Raw genomic sequence first — 20,625 nt, forward strand, 5'->3', positions numbered from 1 at the left:
GACGCTGCTGTCACCAGCATGACATCAGCGTCGCGATTGGGATCTAAGCAGCCTGGTTCGGCGCAGAGACATGGAGTGGGAGCCGGTGCATGTTCTCCACCCAGGCTGTACAATCCAGCCAGGTGGAGAACATGCTAAGTGTGCATGACTGTTTGGCCAGCCCAAGGTGGCCGGGTAAACCATCAGCGCAATTAAGTACACATTTCCTCCTCCCTCTTCTCTGACAATCTAGTCCGACCCGCCCTAACCTGACTCACACTGATAAATTAAATGATACATTTATGTTATCATTTTATTTTTCCTTTTTTGCACTGCTGAAAAGCAGTGGGGCGATGCTTCTCCACCTTAGCAGAGGAGTAGCCGCTGTAAAAAAAACATAACAGCTGTCAGAGGCTGTGAAGAAGGAGGTGTCAGAAATGAAAGGAAAACGTATGCTTAGGACTAATTTACTTTCCACACAACTCCGAACTGGAACAAATAGTGCTCCGTAGTAGCCCATGGAGCAGATGTATAGGCCTTTGGGAGAAAGAACATCTCCAGCTGAGGTGAGTGTAGCAGTCCTCCCCTCCACCAGTGCCACAATTTCATTTTTGCCTACGTGCTTTGGATTTAAGACAACTTGTGGAACACAAGCGATAAAACAACCTGAAAAGGTCTATTGTTTAGGTATCTAACAATGTATATGTTGCTGTGCCTCTACTGAAGAGTGCAGGGGCAGGGTGTAAGGGAAGCAGCACCTTGGAGAGAGAGAGAGAAAAAAACACATGCATTCCCATAGAGTGCACAAAGAAAAAGGAAAAAAGTAGTTCCCTGATGATGTGAGCTGTGGAAGGATACAAGTCATCCATGCAAAGATGTGGTAAAGACACAAAGTTGTAAAGGTGTGACAAACATAAGAAGAAAAAGTAAAACCATCAAATAAGCGAGCAAATGACAATGACCAGAAAGCCAAACAGTGAAAAGTAATGGGCTAGCTCTAAGCACACTGTATGTTTTCGATATGGCCCACATGAGGTCTTTCTTAAATTGACAGCTAAAAGCTGTCTGTTGGTAAGACCTAAAAAAAGGGAGGGACAAGGGTGGAGCTTTAATGGCCATTTGCAATAGACAGATGCTGTACCTGCTGCTTCTCAGGACCATGTGCAGCAGTTCATAAGCTTCCATCACTGAGCAGCCCTGTACTGAATGCCTCAGAAACACCAAAGAAATATACCTTAGATGGGATACCTTGCATGTGAGAGGGGTACACTTTTTGGAAGTAAAAATTGGGTCTAAAATGAAATTGTAAAATAAATAATACTAACAAAAGAGAGTTTAATCGACCACTGTAAAATTGAAATGCCTGTGATAACTTTTCTACAAATTAATGCTGCTTCTACTCTTGCCAGATTTATCTCCATATAATAATCTCCTGTTCATCGATTGATATCTCTGTATTGATAGTATGACGTTATATTGATGTCGCCATTATTGGCCCACTGTTATAGTACATCGTATACCACCACATTGTCATAGTAAGTATTTTATTATTATTTTTATCTTTGCATCATCTATCTAACCCTCTTAGCTATTGTATACCCTTGTTATTCTAACCCAGTGATACTCAAAGTACGGCCCGGGGGCCGCATGCGGGACTCGTGATATCTTTACATTTGGCGCTCTGGGCAACAGCTCTACTGGGCTGCTGCTTACTGGACTCAGCATTAAAAAGTAAATACATTTCAAATAAACAGCTGGCATTTATCTAAAGGTTAATTGCAGTTGAAGAAAGGAAGTAACTAGGATGTACTGCACCCCTTAACTTTAGGAACACCTTCGTTTTTAAAGACAACAAACGTAAAAAAATAAATATTTGAGAGCCTCTTTAAAATTCATAAAGTTTATTTCTGTAACCTGCATAACTACTTCACCTTAGTATATAAGATTTTAGCAGTGCATTCAGAATTTAAAAAGTGATAGTGTTCAAATATGAATTGAGAACGGTTTATGATCCCCACCCCCATTCTGACAACAATGCCATTAGTGATTAAATCCAAACACAGGAGAAGGTTTTGTACAGCACACAACCTGAAGTCATGTATTTCGAGGTCCTCTTATATGTGATAAAGAAAAAGAGGGAAATTGAAATGAAACAACTGCTTAGGATCATACAATTTGGTCAAGTGGTGAAGCCGGGAGTCATCGCAGGTTTTCTGGTTCCACATTGTGCAATTCAGTTCAGCCACTAGATGTACATGCTTCTCTTCTGCTACACCCACGCTACGCCCCCAGGCCCACCACCACCACCCTGCTGGCATAAGTGTGGTCCTCTGTCACACCAAAGATCAAACTTCGGCCTCTGGAAATATATTTGCGAGTACCCACGTTCAAACCTATGCCTACCTTGAAAGGTAGTGCTTAGGTTGATGCAGTGGATGCGATATAATTGTTATGCAATACAATTCATGTGATATAGTAGTACACAGTGCCGAATTTGTAAAAACATTATAAATGAATATACGCCAGGGCTCAAAGTTGTTCTTAGAAGCATGCCGCCGGCGTTGATAGGTGCTGGGCCGGCTGATAACCAAGGTTATCTAGTCTTAATTCCATTTCATGTCTCTTTTGTCCACTACCGTACACTCCCTGCACATTTATCTCACTATTACTCATTTTTTTCATGCTTCTTTCCTGCCTTTGTCACTGTTTTCCCACATTTCTACCATTCCTGCATTTGTTTCACGTGTTCTATGTCAACGTGTGATGTAGGAAAAAAAGTTCTGGGCCCTAACAATGAGTGCCACCTGCACCATCGTCCGAAATTAAGCTCTGGCCCAGGTTATCGACCTTCTTGGGAGTTCTGTATTATTATGAAATGCCAGTAGCCGCTCGCACAAGTAATAGCGGTAGGGCGGAAGCGAGGTGGGGGTGGTGGAAGTCGACAGACGACAGGATAGGTAATATTAAATAAATAAAACCACATACCTAGTCAGCAATGCAGCGAGCGCAAGGTAAGTGTTTTTATATATTCATTTATTTTTTATTACTTATCCTGCCATCTGTCGACTTCCACCCCGCCTTACCGCTCTTACCTGTGCGAGCCGCTACTGTGAATTGCATCATTGTCATAGGTGAGGAACATGTGTATCAGTCACCTTTCCAGTCAAGGAGGTTGTTTGTGCCGTTTCGAACGTTAATAATTTGAAACGCTTGTAGTGAAATTAAAATCGCTTTTGGCTGTTAGCATTGTACGTGTGCATGCTTGTTTGCTGACTGTTTCTTTTTAAGCACGCTAGTATTCATGTGGGTTCTTAAGTATTCTAGTTCCTTACTGTGTGTCTTTTACTGTGACGTTATAGAGCTTGGAGCGTATGGAAAACTAAAATATTATGACACAATGACTGAGGAAGGTAAGAATTATTTTTTCGGAACTGTTCATATCAAACTCATTTCTTTCAGTCAGAGAGGTTTTTTATTTATATTTTTACTGCTTGCCTGAATGCATGCTACAGGTTATCTTGCAGCCCTGTGCATGTGGGTTACAGTGAGACAGTGTCATGTTAAAACATCCCTTTTCTTTTCATGTTTTTGTCACGAGCTATTGTTGTGGGGGTGATACATTGTGGCCAGTCAGACTTGAAAGTGGGGGAGGGGTGGACAGAGATATTGTAGTTTCTCAGGGATCATCAAACCCTTATGTGCACCTTGTTATTGGTCTGAAATTTATATGAATAATGGACGGTGATAAAATGTGCTGCCTGGCAGCTGTCCAAACGCAATATGTGACAAACATTCATTCATGAACACTGATTTGCTATTTTCATATTTCGGTACCGAAATCTAACAAACTGCCGCACTTGCATGCGCGTGCTCTTGGGTGGGGTGGTGTACCAGTGAATGCAGGGCTGGTATAAATGTGTTTTAGCAAAACGAAACTACAATTAAAAAAAAGCAAATTAATTTAGGTGCACAGTGCACACTTATCAGTTTTGTGCCCATTTTTGGACTGAGTGACACAAACTTCATGTTGAATTGTATAAACGCTCCTTGGCCCAGCAGGCACGTCACTAACACAGCATCAGGACCACACGCTATTAACACTAACAGAGAAGTCACAATCACTATGGGCCCGATTACAACATTTTGGCTGTGCGGTGGGTGGGCGGTAAGCCACCGCCTTGCCCCAGCACCGTCAAGAGTTGCTACCTCCGGCCTACCAGATTACAACTTAAAAGTGATCTGGCGTGCAGGGGGCGTGGCGGGTCCCGCTGCGGTAACTCTTTCAAAGGCAGCTGTGCCTTTGAAAAAGGCACCGCAATGGGAACTCCACACAAGGTTCCTTCACGGCATGGACTGTAATGTCCATGCTGTGTCGGAACTGGTGTGCATGCACACAGGGGGGCCTTTGTTTCCTCTCCACCATGGTTTTTATGGCTGTGGAACCGGGGAGCGGAGGGGAAACTCGTAATATGCTTGGTTGGACCGTCGCACATCACCTTCAGGGAAAGCGGTTCCCTGGTGGCGTTGGCAGTCCCATGGCAGTTCGACCACCCATCATAATCGGATAGTTGGGGGTTGTGGCCAAGATGGCGAGCGGATAGGACGTGTTTGTCTTCATCTCCTGGCTCGCCACCGCAGCCACTTTCCTAAGGCGACCCCCGACTTCTGGGGGTCTCATAGATTGATCCCAGAGGGGACCACCATCTGGCACTATGACTTGGAGCGAGATTGTGCCGGCGGGAGTTTCTACAGCATCGTGACCGGCCAAAGCGAGACGAGACAGAAATGTAATGGCGGCCGCCACACCAAGCCTCAGGCCACATTCGGAAGGAAGCAGCTAGGGTCTCAGCGGGCGCACACCAAAGAAGTCCCAAGCTGGAGCCGCTGGTTACCGGGGGCCTGCGGTGGGGGAAAGCAGAGCCTTTGACCTCGGCGGAGGTCAGCGGAGATGCGAAAAAGTGGATGGAGCTGGGGAGCGGCGGCCACACATGCCTACGAGCACTGGCAGCAACAGCAGCCATACCTGGGTGATCATCCCTGGGTGTGCGGAGGTAGCGACCAGAGGGTGCCGCGCCTGAGCCACAAGGCCTACCACAGGCGCCATGCTACTGGGGCATGCCGTGGCCTAGCGGAGTGAGACTGAGGGGCACTCCTAGCCAGAAGGAACCTCGCCAGGCCAAGCAGGAAGGTGGGGACAGCCAGCCGAGCCTTGCCGCTGACACCAGGGAGTAGGGGTGGAGAAGGAGAGCAGCGGGCCCCCACCAATGACATATCCCAATCTGCAGTGCACAGGAGGCCAAATTAGGATCCTGCAATATTCCCCTGAGAGTCGGCGAGGGAGCGGCCAATGGAATCCCAAGCCCAACAGGAAAACAGGGGCACCCCGGCCAGGCGCCAGCATTCTGAGTCGGGTCTATTGGACCTCAGAGGGCCCAGGAGCTAGGGGGCTGCATCGCTTCGGGCCCTGGACTGCCGAGGGTTAGGAGGAGTGATGCGGACAATGCCGCTGAGACCGGGCCCTCAGAGCTGTGGAAGGGAGTGTGGGACGGTCTAGCTGAAGAGTAGCTTCTTGAACCCTAGCAAGCTTCCCCTAGGACAAAGAACCCCCACTCAACAGGGGCAACAGCAATTGGGGCTTTTACCACTTGCCGGACCGTATCCCCAATATGGCGGCCACAAAGGGGAAGAAGGACCTTACTCTAAAAGATATGCTAACCAGGCTCCCTTCGGGGCCGAAGGGCAATGGACAAACGCACCAGAGTAGCCAATCCGACCAAGAGTCGGGAAAAGTGGAGGAGCCAGTGACTCGCACATTCCTGGAGTCCCTTTTAGCCTCAATGAGAGACGACATTCAGACTCTTCAAGGGGAACTCTCCAGTGACATCAAAGACGTTTGGCGGGAGGTAGACTCCCTGGGGGATAGAGTGGCGACTGTGGAAGACAGTGAACATGCGCGGTTTGAGGAAGTGGAGTCCCTGCAACAAAAAGTGATTCACCTCCGGGAGCAACAAATTGAGCTACAGGCGCACACTGAGGACCTAGAGAACCACAGTTGAAGGCAATAATTTCGGAATCAAAGGAGTTCCATCACAGGCAGAGGGCTTGTTTTTTTTTTCAATATCTATGGGAACTCTTCAATTACATACTAGGGGCCCAACAGGACAACAAAATCAAAATTGACCAGGCGCACAGAGTGGGCCTACCGCAGCACCCTGCGGCTCTGCCTCTGGGCATATTAGCATACCTCCCAGACTTCAGCTAAAGGAGACGATCCTGTGAAAAGCAAGGGAAACACAGTCATTGGAGTTCCGGGGTCATACTCCAATGCTATATAAGGATCTGGCCATGATCACACTTCAGAAAAGATGGGAGTTCCGTACAGCCACTGCACACCTACGCAACCTTGGGATTGCATATTCCTGGGGCCATCCTTTTCATTTTATCTTTCGGTGGGAGGGTAAACTACTCCAGCTTTGGTCCCTCCAAGAAAAGTGCAACATCTTTTACTCCTTAAACAAAGACTCGGAGAAGGGAGAGCCAAGGCCGCAGCGAAGGAGGAATCGTTGGATCTGAAAAGGACGACCGGCCACTATGGCGAAGGAGCGCCAGGCGGTACTGGAGTCACTGTCAAGGGAACAACGAGACAACACCGCAACATGAAACCCAGACCAGTAAAGTACTGGTTTGATATGGTGGCGGGCGGGGGCTGCCGGGGGGGAGGTGGGGACTCATGGGCCACCACACATCCCTAATGTTTACCCTTGTCAGGGACTTGTGGACTCGACCAGCGGGTCTCTGACTCAAACTGTCTGCCTTAAGTTTTCAGTTATGTTTACTTTATGTTTGGGGGTATCCAGTACTCACTTAAAGAGGGTCACACATGCACAAATGGCCTATACGTGGGTAATACCCTGGTCGAGGGGGCGGCAGGAGACCTGTATCATGAAAGACGGCAGGGGTCACCTAGATGATTCACCCCACATTAGTTATGGTGCCACAGGTAATTAAGGTACTCTCACTAAATGTTAAGGGCCCAAATACCCCATCAAGAGGAGAGCATGTTATTATTCCACAAAAACACAGAGGCGGCTATTTCCCTCCCCCAGGAGACTCACTTGTTGAGCAAAGATTGCCACCTCCTTAAAGCACAAGCGTTCCCACCCCAATTCTTGTCCACCACTCCGGATAAAAAAGCAGGAGTGGCTCTGCTAGTAGCGCAGAGGTTTAAAGGGAAGGTGGGCCCCAAAATAGCAGAGGTCAAAAGCAGATATGTAGTACAGTCAGTCCAAATTGGGGGTCACGACCTTGTAGTGGGATACCTTTACGCCTCGAACACGGGTCAGGAGCAGTTCCTCAAGACAGCAGTCTCAGAGGTGATGTCCACACACAACCGCATGACACTGAGAGGGGGGGACTTGAATCTAGTACTCAACATAGGTCTGTCTCAAAGTCTGATCAAGCAGGGCTCTTTGTAAGGGAGGATGCAAGTGGCTGCAGAAAAATGGGTTTACTAGACCTTTGGAGGGAAGCCCACCCGCAATCTACCCAATACACATTCTACTCACATACCCACAAAACCTACGCCCGATTGGACTACATACTAGGGACCTGGGAGGTCCAACTCATCATGCAGGGCATAGAGATAGAGCCAGCAGAATTAACAGACCACGATGCAGTGATTCTCACGTTGGAGGTCCTGCTGCAGAAACATCAATAAGGTACCTGGAGGCTAAGGGAGACCTTGCTGTTAAGGCCCACAGTTGTACAGGAACTTACGGACGCCATCCACAGTTATCTTGCACAGAACGATACCCCTGATATCACTATTTCCACACAGGGAGGCCATGAACGCTGTAGTTAGGGGAGAACTCATGGCGATATCAGCAGCCAACAATAAGGCGCGTAGAGCGAAACGGGACCAGCTGACAGCCTAAGTCAGGGAACTGGAATGCATACGTAGTCGCACGGGGCTCCCAGGGTTTGGTACCAACTACGCTTGGCGCAGGCTCAACTGGCAGGGATTGACATCGACAGGGTGGAGTATGCTGTCCTCTGCCTGAAACACTCTTTTTACATGGGGGGGGGACAAATCTGGGAGGTTATTAGCAAACAAGTTAAGGGCCCAGAGACAACGGACGAGTGTTCAGTCACTGAAATCCCAGGTAGGTGGTGAGATAGTGGGAGATGAGCAGATAGCAAATGAGTTCCACAATTTTTATGCAGAGCTATACGAGAGTCAAGAGCTAACAACGCAACATATAGAGTCTTATTTGGAAGGGATGAAAACTCCCAAGTTTGGATGATTCCCAGGCAACCGCGTTAGATACCCCAATCAGGGTGGAGGAGGTAATCTTCGCTATCTCCTGTCTCAAGCCATTAAAATCCCCAGGCCCAGACGGATACAAGTCATTCTGTCAGGTCCTGGCTCCAGTCCTCACAAGACCTATTAATTCATTTGGGGCCCCTGGCTCGGTACCCTCTAATATGTTGGCAGCAGCTATCATCGTAATCCCAAAGCCGGGGAAGGTTAAGCAACTCTGTGGCTCTTACCACCCGATATTGTTGTTCAATGTCAATATCAAGCTTTTTACGAGCATTCTAGCAGCTCGTCTGGGCCCTATAATGCCGAGCACCATTGACCTGGATCAGGCCGGTTTCATCCAAGTTAGGTAGAGCAGTGCAACACAAAGCAGATTCTGCACCTCATAGATAAGGTAGACCACACAAGACTGGAATCCCTTCTCCTGAAATTCGATGCTGAGAAGGCATTCAATAGGGTTCACTGGCAATACATGGAGAAGACCTAGCCCACTTCGGAATTGGAGACCGCTTCCGGGCTTGGGTGACGAGCTGTTAAGGCTCCCCCAAGACAGTGGTCAGAGTAAACAGGGTTTCTTCTCTTCCTTTCCCCATCAGGAAAGGTACCAGACAGGGATGCCCCCTATCACCCTTGTTATTTGCTTTCAAACATGAAGATTAACAGATGGGAAATGCCACGTCTTGAGCTTTCTCCGCAAAATAATCTCTGAGGATTCCAGCCGGAGCCCTATCGGGAGTTTATTCGAATGTGTGGCAGCTAAAAAGCGAAAGGAGCGACTGCCCATCCTAGCTCTTCTGATGGTTGGAATGCTAACCTGACCCATCCCACTTGATCTCAGACGGCGGATGGGAGTATGCGGGGTAAGAAGGTCATTCAGATAGGAACGCCCCTTCTTCTGCAGGATGCGGTGGCTGACGCACATAGCTTTAAAAAGAACTCGTTGCCTCACCGGGAGCCAATGAAGGGAAGCCAGGGCCTTGTTGGATGAGGCTCTCCTTGGGAGCATTAAAACGAGACGCGCTGCAGCATTCTGAATCCATTGGAGTCTCTGTAAACATTTAATATTTGCTCCTAGGTAAAGAACATTTCCGTAGTCCAGACGTGATGTCACAAGAGCATGGACCATCGTTTTACTCGCTGAAATAGGGAGTATATCAAAGGTCTACCGGAGACTACGCAGGACCCCAAAACAGTTTCCCGTCACCCGCCTGGTGTGAGTTTCAAAACATAGTTTGGCATCCAACCACATTCCCAGGTTTTTTACCTGATCCTTTGGGGAAGGGGTTGGTCCCAACGTCTGAGGCCTTACCTGTCACTGGCACCTCAGTTTTATTGCCATTGATTTTAAGGCAATTATAAGCCATCCATGACACCAGTTCTTGTAGACACGTTGAAAAATTGATGGCTGCCTCATCAGAATCTTGAGTTAATGTCACCACCAGTTTTGTGTCGTCAGCGTATGACACCACACTGACACCAAATTTCCCTATAATCTCTGCCAGGGGGGTAATGTAGACATTAAAGAGGGTGGGGCTGAGTATGGAGCCCTGAGGGACCCCTTGGTCCAGCTTGACGCTTATGGAATAGAAGAGTTCCTGCGACACCTGAAAACTGCTGACATGTAAGAAGGACCTTAACCATTCCATCGCCCTACCTCTTCCCTTAGGTGCTGAAGTATAGTATGATGGGCAACAGTGTCAAATGCGGCACTGAGGTCTAAAAGGACTAGAGCAACCGTTTGTCCCTCGTCTACATGTCTACGGATGGTTTCAGTATATAAAAGCAGTGCCGATTCGGTAGAGTATGTGGCACGGGAACCCGATTGAGTAGGGTGAAGTAGGTTATGGTGATTAATGTGAGCTGTCAATTGGGTGTTTACCACCTTCTCTGCTAATTTAGCAAAGTAAAGCAGCAGTGAAATGGGGCGTAGATTTTCCATCTGGCTCATGATAATGTTCAATTTCTTTTTTAGGCGAATGGCAATAGCCTCTTTCCATCTTTTAGGGACAGTTCCAGAGGTGAATGAGAGCTACGAAGGTGTCTGACATAAGGCTCTAATACAACTAGACTCCCTCTTAAGAATCTAGGGGTGCCGGATCTCTAGGTGAACATGACTTAATACTTAGGGCTACGTCTTTAAGTACGTCCCCACTGGGGGCTACAAATTCACAGAGGCATTCTGCTTCTGATATATTGGATGTCCCCTCGCTATCCGCACATCCATGTTGTACTGAGTCAGAGAAGGTAGAATAGATTTTTTCCACATTCTCCGCGAAGAAGTCCGCTGTCACTCTTGCTAGTGACGAGATCTCTTTGAAGATAGTAAAAAGTTCCTTCGAAGAGTTCTTAGCTGTCTCAATCCTGTCACTGCAGTAAGTGTCCTGCACATTCCTGATCAGAGCGTGATATTTTTTTAGACTAGATTTATATTCAGTTTTCCTAGGCTCATCGAAATTTCTCCTCCAAACTCTTTTGAGATTCTTACAGGCTGATTTAGCTATTCTAAGTTCATTGCTGAACCATGGTGCGGTTTTAAGCCGCCTACCCGACTCTCTCAAGGACCAAGGAGCAGTACTATCCAATGCCTCCAGGATACGTTTATCAAGTGCATCACATGCAGAATTGATATCTGTACCCCCAAGTGGACCACCCTTTTGTAGGGCCAAATTAAAACTAGGCATAGAAAACTTGGTCCATTTCCTCTGCGGTTTCGTGGTGCCCAATTTTGTCAATGCATCAGACTGGGGCGGCTAGGTACCTAGTAGAATGGAATAGAGGGGAGTCTGAGAAACATTGGTTGATTCAAGATAGGACACCTGCACTGCTCCCCCTCTGGAAGGTGCCCTTTCTCAAAAGAGCAGATAGACCGCGGAGCCTTTTGGGCTCTCCCATCATTAAAATGGCTCTGGGCGTCTGGGATTCCATAGTAGGTCGCAGGGGTCTCACCACGTTCCCATCCCCCATGACACCGCTGTTTGAAAATGTCGATTTTACCCTGAGTCAATCCAGGACGTACTGTTGGCGGGGCTGAGGACAGCCAGGCATTCTTCTACACATACTTTGGGAATGTCCACAGATTGCTGCATATTTGACACAGATTTTAGATGCAATAGACACGCATTTGACACTCAAATTCCCCGGATCTCGGCCTAAACCGCCCTGGGATTTACCAAACCCATTGACCTTTCCCCTTAAGTCTCGCAGAGGTAGACAGATTGGGTTGGCCCTGGGGGCCGTGCTCCAGAATAATTTCTTGCACTGGGGGTCTGTTGCCACCCACACACACATTGGATGACTCCACAGGATATGGTATATACTGGAGATGGAGAGGATGTCCGCCACCCTCACAATGTCTAAGGCCTTGTTTCGTGAGATAGGGCACCTATTTCTCAGTCTCCTGTTCACAGAATTCAAGGAGCTTACCTGTCCTAAATACATACGAATCCTTCAGCTTCTGGAGAAGGAGTAGCACGAACCACATGCCATGAGGGAGGGCCTCAGATCCAACCCCCTGCAATAAAAGGCCACACACCCAAAAGTTGAGTACTGGAGGGGCGGAAGGCGGTGGGTTGGGAGGGTGTTTCATTTTCCTTGTTAGTTGAGTTAGGTTAACTGATAAAAACCACATGTCAAGCTTGGAGTCACTTGAGATGGAGACCTCCATACAGTATGTGAAAGCCGAATGATGGTTTGACTACTGTACTCCACTGTCTTTGATTCATGTGATTACTAATAAAATATTTAAACCTTAATGCTACAGTTGGACCGCTAGTGTGGTGTTGGCTGTACCGCCACTGCCGCGCCACCGCGAGTCTGGCGGTCCGAGTAATTGGACCCTATTTCTGCAGTGTACAAATCAAGTTACCTCCAGAGGCAAAAGGGGAGCTGAGCTGTCAGTGCTCATTTTAACCAAGAAGTACAAGCCGTATCTCACAGCCACGTTACGCCTCTTAGGTTGAGATCATAAATGCTATGCACTTGGAGCCTTAGCTAATATCCTTCAGCTCAAAACAATCATGACAAGATACAGTGATATAATAGGCCACTTTATGCTTGACGATTCTGGAGGAAGACATTGGTCCACCTTTGTCACTGGTCCTGCCACCAGACTAATTCCATCAACATTACCATGTGACAATTGGAAATATAAGGAGGAGTGGGCATTATTTTTAGATCTGGCAATCCAAAGCTTTAATTGTCTGGAACACCTCATGTCATCAGTTCTTCAGAATAGTGCAATATGAACTGCACAGAGAAAGTGGACATTGTGTCAGTCCCCTACAGCCATTGCTTTTCATGTGTTTTCCACTTTTTGAAATTGCATGGTTGGGCTGTCTTTCAAGGCCATGGCATTTTGTAGAAGATTACATTGCTCCATTTGTGTTCCAATTAGGTTCTAGAGATAGAGCATCAAGGAGCCATTTTGTTAGGTTACAGGCAGTGTCTGCTTTTCAATGGGTTTACTATGCTGACATAACAACATTTTATTTGGTGGTCTTCTGGCTTTTTCGTTTAGGAAGTGTTTGCTGTTTCGAAGCCTCTCCTGTCTTAAGGAGACAGTGCTACTCACTAGATATCCTTATACATTCATTTGTTATACTTTGCTTTAAGATAACAAGTTGCTGGATTTACAGCTTTTTCTTTTCACAAGTAAAGATGTACATGCAGTTAGACATTCTTAAAGATATTAAAACAAAATACTAGGTGTATGTTAAAAGTGACCAGTATGCAGTATTTTGCTGTATATACATTTTATGTTCACCACAAAGCAAACTTCACCCTCGAAATTCTTTTAATAACACTCCTCTTTGAGACTAGAGATTAACTCTACTAATTCAGCTTGTATTGCAAAGAGAACCTAAGCTCAAGATATTGCTTTATTATGGGTTTTTGTTTCTAAGACAATTAGGGACAAAATATACAAAGTCACCAAATTAGCAACAAAATCCTCCCCTGACAGAAAGCCGAACCATTTGCCTTTGTAATGAATTTTAAACCTGCATTGTATATGCTATGTAGCTGGACAGAGTGACTCTGTAGTTTTGGCAGACACCACAGATCCATATAAAAACAATTTTGGAATAACTAGTACCTTTTGGCTGGTTTGGTGTTTCTATAAAGAAATGTTCAAAGAGGGCATGCATCACCTAAGATAGATCTGTAAATTTTCAAGCAGATTGGTCTGGGATGGAGTTGTATGGGGTGGTCAGATAACTAGTGTAATAAAAGTCCCATAGAATATTTGCTAAAGCACATAGCAAAATCTGCTAGACCAAAATATATGAAACTTGTTAGGATTGAAGAGCTTAGACAAACCTGACATCCCATTGTTGCTTGTTGTAAATGTCTAAAGCCATTTTGATATATTAAATGTTGAATGTCATGATGTTCTGTTGACACTTTTGTTCAGTGGCCAATACATGAGTGAAAAAGCAAATCTCATGTGCGATGCTTTTTCCTCCTGTCTGTCTTGTTGCGCTTCAAACGACTCGAATAAATACATCTTTGTTATCCACCCTTTTAACTCTGTGTGATACCTGAAGAAATTCAGGTCACAAACTCCTCCCAAGTAGGCACATTTCTACCAGCCTCTTCTTGAGCTTGAAACAGCAGCCAGAGTGGTATTGAACATGTACTTGAGTAGCCAGCTTAATTGTCTCTGGGTTTCCCATGACTGGAGGTGGTGAATTGTCACCCCTAGACTCCTGGGCCTGGCCCAGATACCTGGAAGCAAACTCATGTAGCCCTAGCAACACCTTACATGTCAAAACCTTGCCTAGGGGCTGGGCAGCAATAGGTGCATAACTTCTTCTCACCACCCGTTTCTTACCAAAGGTTCAGAGAAGCTGTTAGCAGTCCCAGAAAACCTCCACCCCAAACATGCTTCACAGCACCGGAATAGATCACTCATTCCATTCTGAAGTATTATAATTCAGTAGCTACACCCACAAATTAAATCTATCACACTGTTGTCCAAATTGATATTATCCATCAGCTCAGTGATCTAGTTAAAAATGTAATACATTTTTAATGCTATACGTCTATGGTTGAAAGTAGCAATGAGCGTGCAACTTGTGCAGCAGGAGATATCTATTTAGCCAGATAGTAACTAGATCGTATTCTGACTTTTACTCATCAAATATACAGTACTAGAATGTCAACGTTGCAAGCAAACAGATATTGCCAAATTCAATGTGTTAGACCTGTCAGCCTTAGGGTGGTCTTCCCCCAAACTTTTCCCTTCTTTCAGTATTTTTTCGGATCTAGCTTTTGCTGGCAATAGGACTCTGTGCACTTTACCACTCTTAACCAGTGCTAAAGTGTGTGTGCCCCCTCCTCTAAACATGGTACTATTGCCTTATCCCCAATTGGCATATTTAGTTTACTTATAAGGTCCTAGTAAAGTGGTACTGCAGGTACACAGGCCCTGTAAATTAAATGCTACTAGAGGGCCTGTAGCACTGGTTGTGCCTCCCACTTAAGTAGCCCTTTAAACATGTCTCAGGCCTGTGATTGCAGAGTTTGTGTGTGCAGTTTTAAACTGACATTTTCGACCTGGCAAAATAAACCTTTTGCCAAGCCCAAACCTTCCTATTTAATACATATAAGTCACTCATTGGGTAGGCCGTGGGCAGTCCAGAGGGCATGTTGTAATGGATTTAAAAAGTAGGACATGTACTTTTAAGTTTGACTTGTCCTGGTAATAAAAAACTCTCAAATTCGCTTTTCACTACTAATAGGCCTCGCCCCCATGGGATAATATTGGAATTGCCTTATTACATTTTAGAAGTCTAATTTCCAAATGAGAAGAGATAAACAGTTAAAATGTAGTGTCTCTGGGCTCACAATTTAAAACCCTAACTCAGGGTGAAGTGGGATTTGAAATTGTCATTCTGAAAATGCCACTTTTAAAAAGTTGCCATTTTTCTGTCTTTTCCATTTAGTGCCTGTAGCCTGTCTCTGGTCACATAACTTGGTGTAGCTGACAGTTAGGCTCTTTGTATTTCTCCTAGAAAGCGACACACAATAGGGAACTTAGGTGTGCCAGAATGGGCCATCACTGGCAGGATGGCAGGGAGGAGCTGGGTCCAACCCTACTTATACCTGAGTAGGCTGTGTCCTTCCTCCACACAAAGGGCTGCATACTCCCTGAAGGTAGTCTGGAGCCAGGATAGAGGAGGCATGGTGCCTGGGGACTTCAAATGGAAACCCTTGGAAGCTTCCCCCCACTTCAAAGGCACAGCTGGGTATAAATACTGTACCTCAGACACCACCACTTCAGTATACTTCTGGACCTGTGGATACTCTGCTAGGAAGAGGGACTGCTGTGCTGCTGAAGGAGTGCTACTCTGCTGGACTGCACTTTGCTGGACTCTGGATTTGCTGTGCTGACCTGCTGCCCTCTTACTTGGGTGAGAAGGACTGGACCTGCATCACTTGAGCCCAAACCCCAGAGTGACTCCAAGGGGTAGTCGGCTGGTCTTCTGATTAGAAGTCTCAGAGACATAACAGGCTTCCAACAACCTTGTATCTGCACCTGGACTCTGCCATCTGTGAGTCTACCCTGTCAAGTGGCACCACTCCAGTTCTGGACCCTTGGAAGTTGGTTTAAGGTGCTTGACCAGCCTCTGAGGATCTAGCAGAACCAATCTATCTTGTCTGCTGTGCGGTGCAACCCTGAACAGAACCGATGCATCTCCGCTGCTACATGGAATCAACCTGTCTCGCATCACCACTACCGCCCACATTGGGTTCGGAACCTCCACTGCACAACGCATCCTCGGCACAGGCACTTGCATCTCTCATCGACGGCAGCCTCGATGATGACACCAAACTCTGCATTGCAGCCTCGCAGCTCCTTGTAACCAATGCATCGCCCCGACTGCATACAGCATCCCGGACTGCACTTCACATAAACAGCCATGACAACGGCAACCTCGACATCAACACAACAGGCATTCACACTGCAGCTTTGTCGCGTCTCGGAACTGCTGCATTGCAACAGTCGGTGGCTTGACAATAGGATTTCTTTTAAATGAAATCCTTTTGTCAAGCCACCAATTGTTCCTTTAAATTAATTAATAATTTGTTATATACCATTAGTCCTTCTGGAACATTCTTGTATTGCAGGATCTGAGCGCAACCTGTAGTGATTCTCTTTATAATTTTGTTTATGTTCTCATCTGTGTACTTTGGTTGTGAACCTTGTTTTTACAATGTGGTTGAACTGAGTGTGAATGCAGATATGATTGGAGCGTGGATGTGAATGGTAACACATTTGTACTGTCTAGATTTTATGAATGCACTGAATACATTTTTGTATTAGTTTTCACAATTACATTGTTGCCCTCATATGTCTGTCTAAGTTTGGTCATGTTTTAGATGAACCTTGATGAGTTGCCTTAAGTTTTGTATGCTTTGCACAGAACAACATGCACATACACCAACATATGAAGGTAGCATTCCCATGCGGGTACACGGGCATACTCAGACTATGGAATTGTAGACACCCGTATACCTACAGGCAAAAACACACAGTTGGCATGTATGCAGCGCAGAAAACTCACCTTTAGACACACATACAGTGACAGAAAGTACACAAAAAATCCACATGGATAGTCAGACTTTATAATTGGTATGGGTGGTTTGCATGTGTGAATCCGTTTTAATGTTTAGACCCTGTGTGGAGGAAATTTCATTCCAAGTAAAGAAAGAATGTGAGTGTCAATAAAGTAAATAAATAGCCTCTACTTTAAGAAATGACTTCTACTGGGTGATAGAAGCCCTCAGTCTCCCCATGCATCTAACCTCTTCCCTGGTTGAACTGATGTGTTATAGATAACAATGCAATGCACACCTTAGCTCTTTACATCATTTTTATTTTATATAATCATGCCTATTTAGCAGTGCAATACCAACATCTCTCTAGTTCTAACATATATCACACTTATGATTGCCAGGCGTCTCCCTCAATGCCAAATGCCATGTGCCCAGGCCTATGGTTTAACTTCACATATCATTTCTCTGTTTTGTGTGTAAATCCAATTCAATTAATTGACGCAAGTAAAGATTATAACTCCAAAATGCACTGGTTTGTAAGATTAGAAATGTGGTATTCAGTGTGTACTCGGCTATTTCACAGCCCCAGATCTACACTTTAATCTGCATGCATGAACTTTAACAGATTTAATTTTCTACAGAAAAACGACATTTAGTATTTATGATGCTGATAATTTGCCTAATTTCCATTGTCTTCCTTTCAAGTAAATTGATTGTGATTTCTATCATATTTTGCAACAGCAGTAATGAATGGTCAAACTCTAAAATGCAAATACTTTTTATTCTGCATTCATTGAAAAGTTTTGCATTATGCTGTGTTTATATTTCCCTGCAGACATGATGAATTTCCTCTAATAAGTCATTTTTATGGAGCATAAAGAAAAATCTAAATATTCTAACAGATGACTTGCTAGAATCAGACAGTGTGGTTATATGAAACACCCTATGACAGAAGGTGATTGGCCTCAACATGGTGCTTTAAAGACAGGATTCATTTTTTCCGCTGCTGCTATATTCCACAATCATCAGTCAGTATCATCCTACCAGTTACTTATTATCACAACTTTTGAAAGAGTGAAATACAAGTCAACTTTCACACATTGTCCAGATTTCTTCCCACAGTCTCATTAAAAGTCAACACTGGCCTCACTAAATCTCTTACCTGACCTCAGACTGAAAGTCAGATTCTGGGAGTTGCTGATGCATGGCTCATTTATTTTCCATATACAGGCTTCTTGTACGTCTTGATGCCATGCTACAAGTTCACTTTCCAAATGTACAAGCAGTGGGATCTCAAGTCATCGATTTTAAAAATATCAGTAATTATAAACACAGACAATCCCTGGATATGCCTCTGGTACCTTTTACAATGCCAATAATTAAAACTTCAGGTAATATGCATTTAAACAAACAAGTTGATTGCTTGTGTTGCATTTATTAAAGCTTGGGGGCAAAGGAACACAACTATATATTGAAGACGTATTGGTTCATTTTAAATTGTCAGAAAATCAGTACATGTATGCTAAGCATGGGGCATACAAAGGATTATGGATTTTGTCCAGATTCACATCTTTGGCATTAAATATTGATTTAAGAAAGTCTTATGGGCTCCTTCTTGTTTTTTTCTATGCTATTTGACCCCCCAGTTGAACTAAATGAGTCTTTGGGTCTGCCTAGAGCCGTATGGTCTGTTTTACCTAAAAATGGATTACCCGATTTGAGTAAATGCATTATTTCCAAACTCAAGTTCACCAGGTTGTTACTATTTACCCATGATATATCTTAAGTTGTCAATTGTTTTGAATCAGAGCGGTGGATGGTCCGTAAAAACAGATATATGGCTTACAAGTATGGGATACAAAAACCCATGGTATGATGTATATCATGCCTGTCTTCTGGTTACATTAAACCTAAAGTATGATCAGGGATGTAAGTGGTCATAACATCTTGGGCATCACTGTCTTTTACTTTGTTTGGTTGCTTCCTCTAAGTAGTTAGCTTCTATTCTGAGCCTGTTGAGGATACTTTATTTTGTTTGGTTAATCATTTTGCCGCACCAGTGGCCTTCCTACTAAAGTTAGCCAATTTAAAGCACCATTGCTGTCATCTAAGCATGTTAGCCCTAGAAAGCTATACACAAACAACTTCCACTCACCAGACTGCCCAATTCTGTTCTGAAGCTTTGCACAGATCAAAGATCTCCATGTGACTCTTTTCAATGGCGTGCGCTCACCTGTCCGCCTCACATTTGCGGCTGCGGTAGTGACATGCTGACTTCCCTTGTTGAGTACCATGGAATCTCGCTCGGTGTGCATCTGAAATCTTGTAGTGATATTTATTTATTATTTGATATTTAGATTTTATGTAACACAGACATGGCTTGTAAGCATCGGAGCCCTTTACAATGAAACAGAATGTATCAAAAGCAAATAGAAAATATGTATGCACCTTAGAGGTGGCGAGAACACCAGGTTAGCCTCCCCATGAGTTAGAGCTATTCACCACAGCTATGACAAGCAGGTGGTACAGTACCACAAGCTGGTCATAAATCGTTTGGCTGGTTGAGATTGGTCTGCACTTGTTGGAGTGTGCAGGGGTAGAAGCGGGCTAGGCCAGGTGGGGTACAAAGAGAAAAGATTTGAGTCATTTTTGAAGGTGACAAGACATGTGGTCAGGCATTCGCTTTATGGGAGAGAGCTCCATAATCTTGTGGGATTTACGGAAAAGGATTAGCTCATGCATCGCTCATGCTAGAAGGTGGCGGGTTCGAGGAGGAGCGATTTAGCATTTCATGAGTCTCTGCCAGCACTTACAATTTTCAGTTTCTCAGAGAGGGTAAAGAGGGTAAAGAGGAGTGCAAAGCTTTGAGTGATGCAGGCCGTTTTAAATGGAGCTCTCGCTTCAATGGGAAGCCACTGAAGGGAATGCAAAATGGGGAAGATTGTGTCCTGTCATCAACTGGGCTGCTGCATGTAGGGCTGCTCTGAGGGGACCTAGGTGAACTTTGGGAATGCCAGAAAGGAGTGCAATTCCATAGTCGAGTCTGGAGAGCTCAACTGCCTGGACAACATATTTAAGGTTGTTTGCTGGGATGAGTTTCCTGATTCCCCAAAGAAGCAATAGCTGGAAGAGGGCACTCTTAGCCATGGAGGAGATATGGTTCTGGAGTTTCAGACATCTGTCGAGGGTTAATCCTAGGGATTTGGTATTCTGAATGATGGAAGGGCGGCTGTCCATGTCTGGGAGGAGATCCAGTCAGTCTTGGATTGGCAAGTTACCTTTCTCTGGAGAGATGAGTAAAAATTCTGTTTTAACGGGGTTAGTATGAGGTGATTGTTAGCAATCAAGGTTTGAATTCTTTCAGGGAGCTTGATAAGTCTGTGCAGTCTTCTTGGTATGAGACTTTCAAGTAGATTACGGTGTCATCAGCGTATAGATGGAAGAGTACCTCTAAGTTCCTGAGGATTATGCATAGGACTTCGAGGTAGAGGTTGAAAAGGTTTGGGGAGAAAATCGAACCTTGTGGGACTCCTTTTTGAAAGGCTAACAGGATCTGGGACGGCATTCCCACTTTTTACAAGTTGATAGCGGTTAGTTAGGTTAGAGGTGAACCACTTAAGGACTACACCATCAATTCCCATCAATGCTTCAGGATATTTAGCAAAGCCTGGTGGTTGACTATGTCAACGAACACAGAGAGGTCGACGAGAACAAGTAGACGGGAATTGCCCACATCTAGGATGTGGAGGGCATCATCCAAAATCTAT

At 45.1% G+C, this 20,625-nt stretch overlaps 1 protein-coding gene across 9 annotated transcripts in view; it reads left to right on the plus strand.

Moving 5' to 3' along the window:
* Positions 1-20,625, plus strand: part of SLC24A2 (solute carrier family 24 member 2) — a 901,628-nt gene that overhangs the window by 678,067 nt on the left and 202,936 nt on the right. For 6 of the 9 annotated variants that reach the window (XM_078675953.1, XM_078675950.1, XM_078675958.1 and 3 more), the window contains one exon: positions 3,339-3,389. The exons of the other annotated variants lie outside the window; for them this stretch is intronic. In XM_078675953.1, coding sequence (XP_078532079.1) covers positions 3,339-3,389 — 51 coding nt within the window. The remainder of the gene's footprint in view (positions 1-3,338; positions 3,390-20,625) is intronic. 9 annotated transcript variants of the gene reach the window in all.

Source organism: Lissotriton helveticus, chromosome 2_1 (genome assembly GCF_964261635.1).
Source record: "Lissotriton helveticus chromosome 2_1, aLisHel1.1, whole genome shotgun sequence".
Taxonomy (NCBI): domain Eukaryota; kingdom Metazoa; phylum Chordata; class Amphibia; order Caudata; family Salamandridae; genus Lissotriton; species Lissotriton helveticus.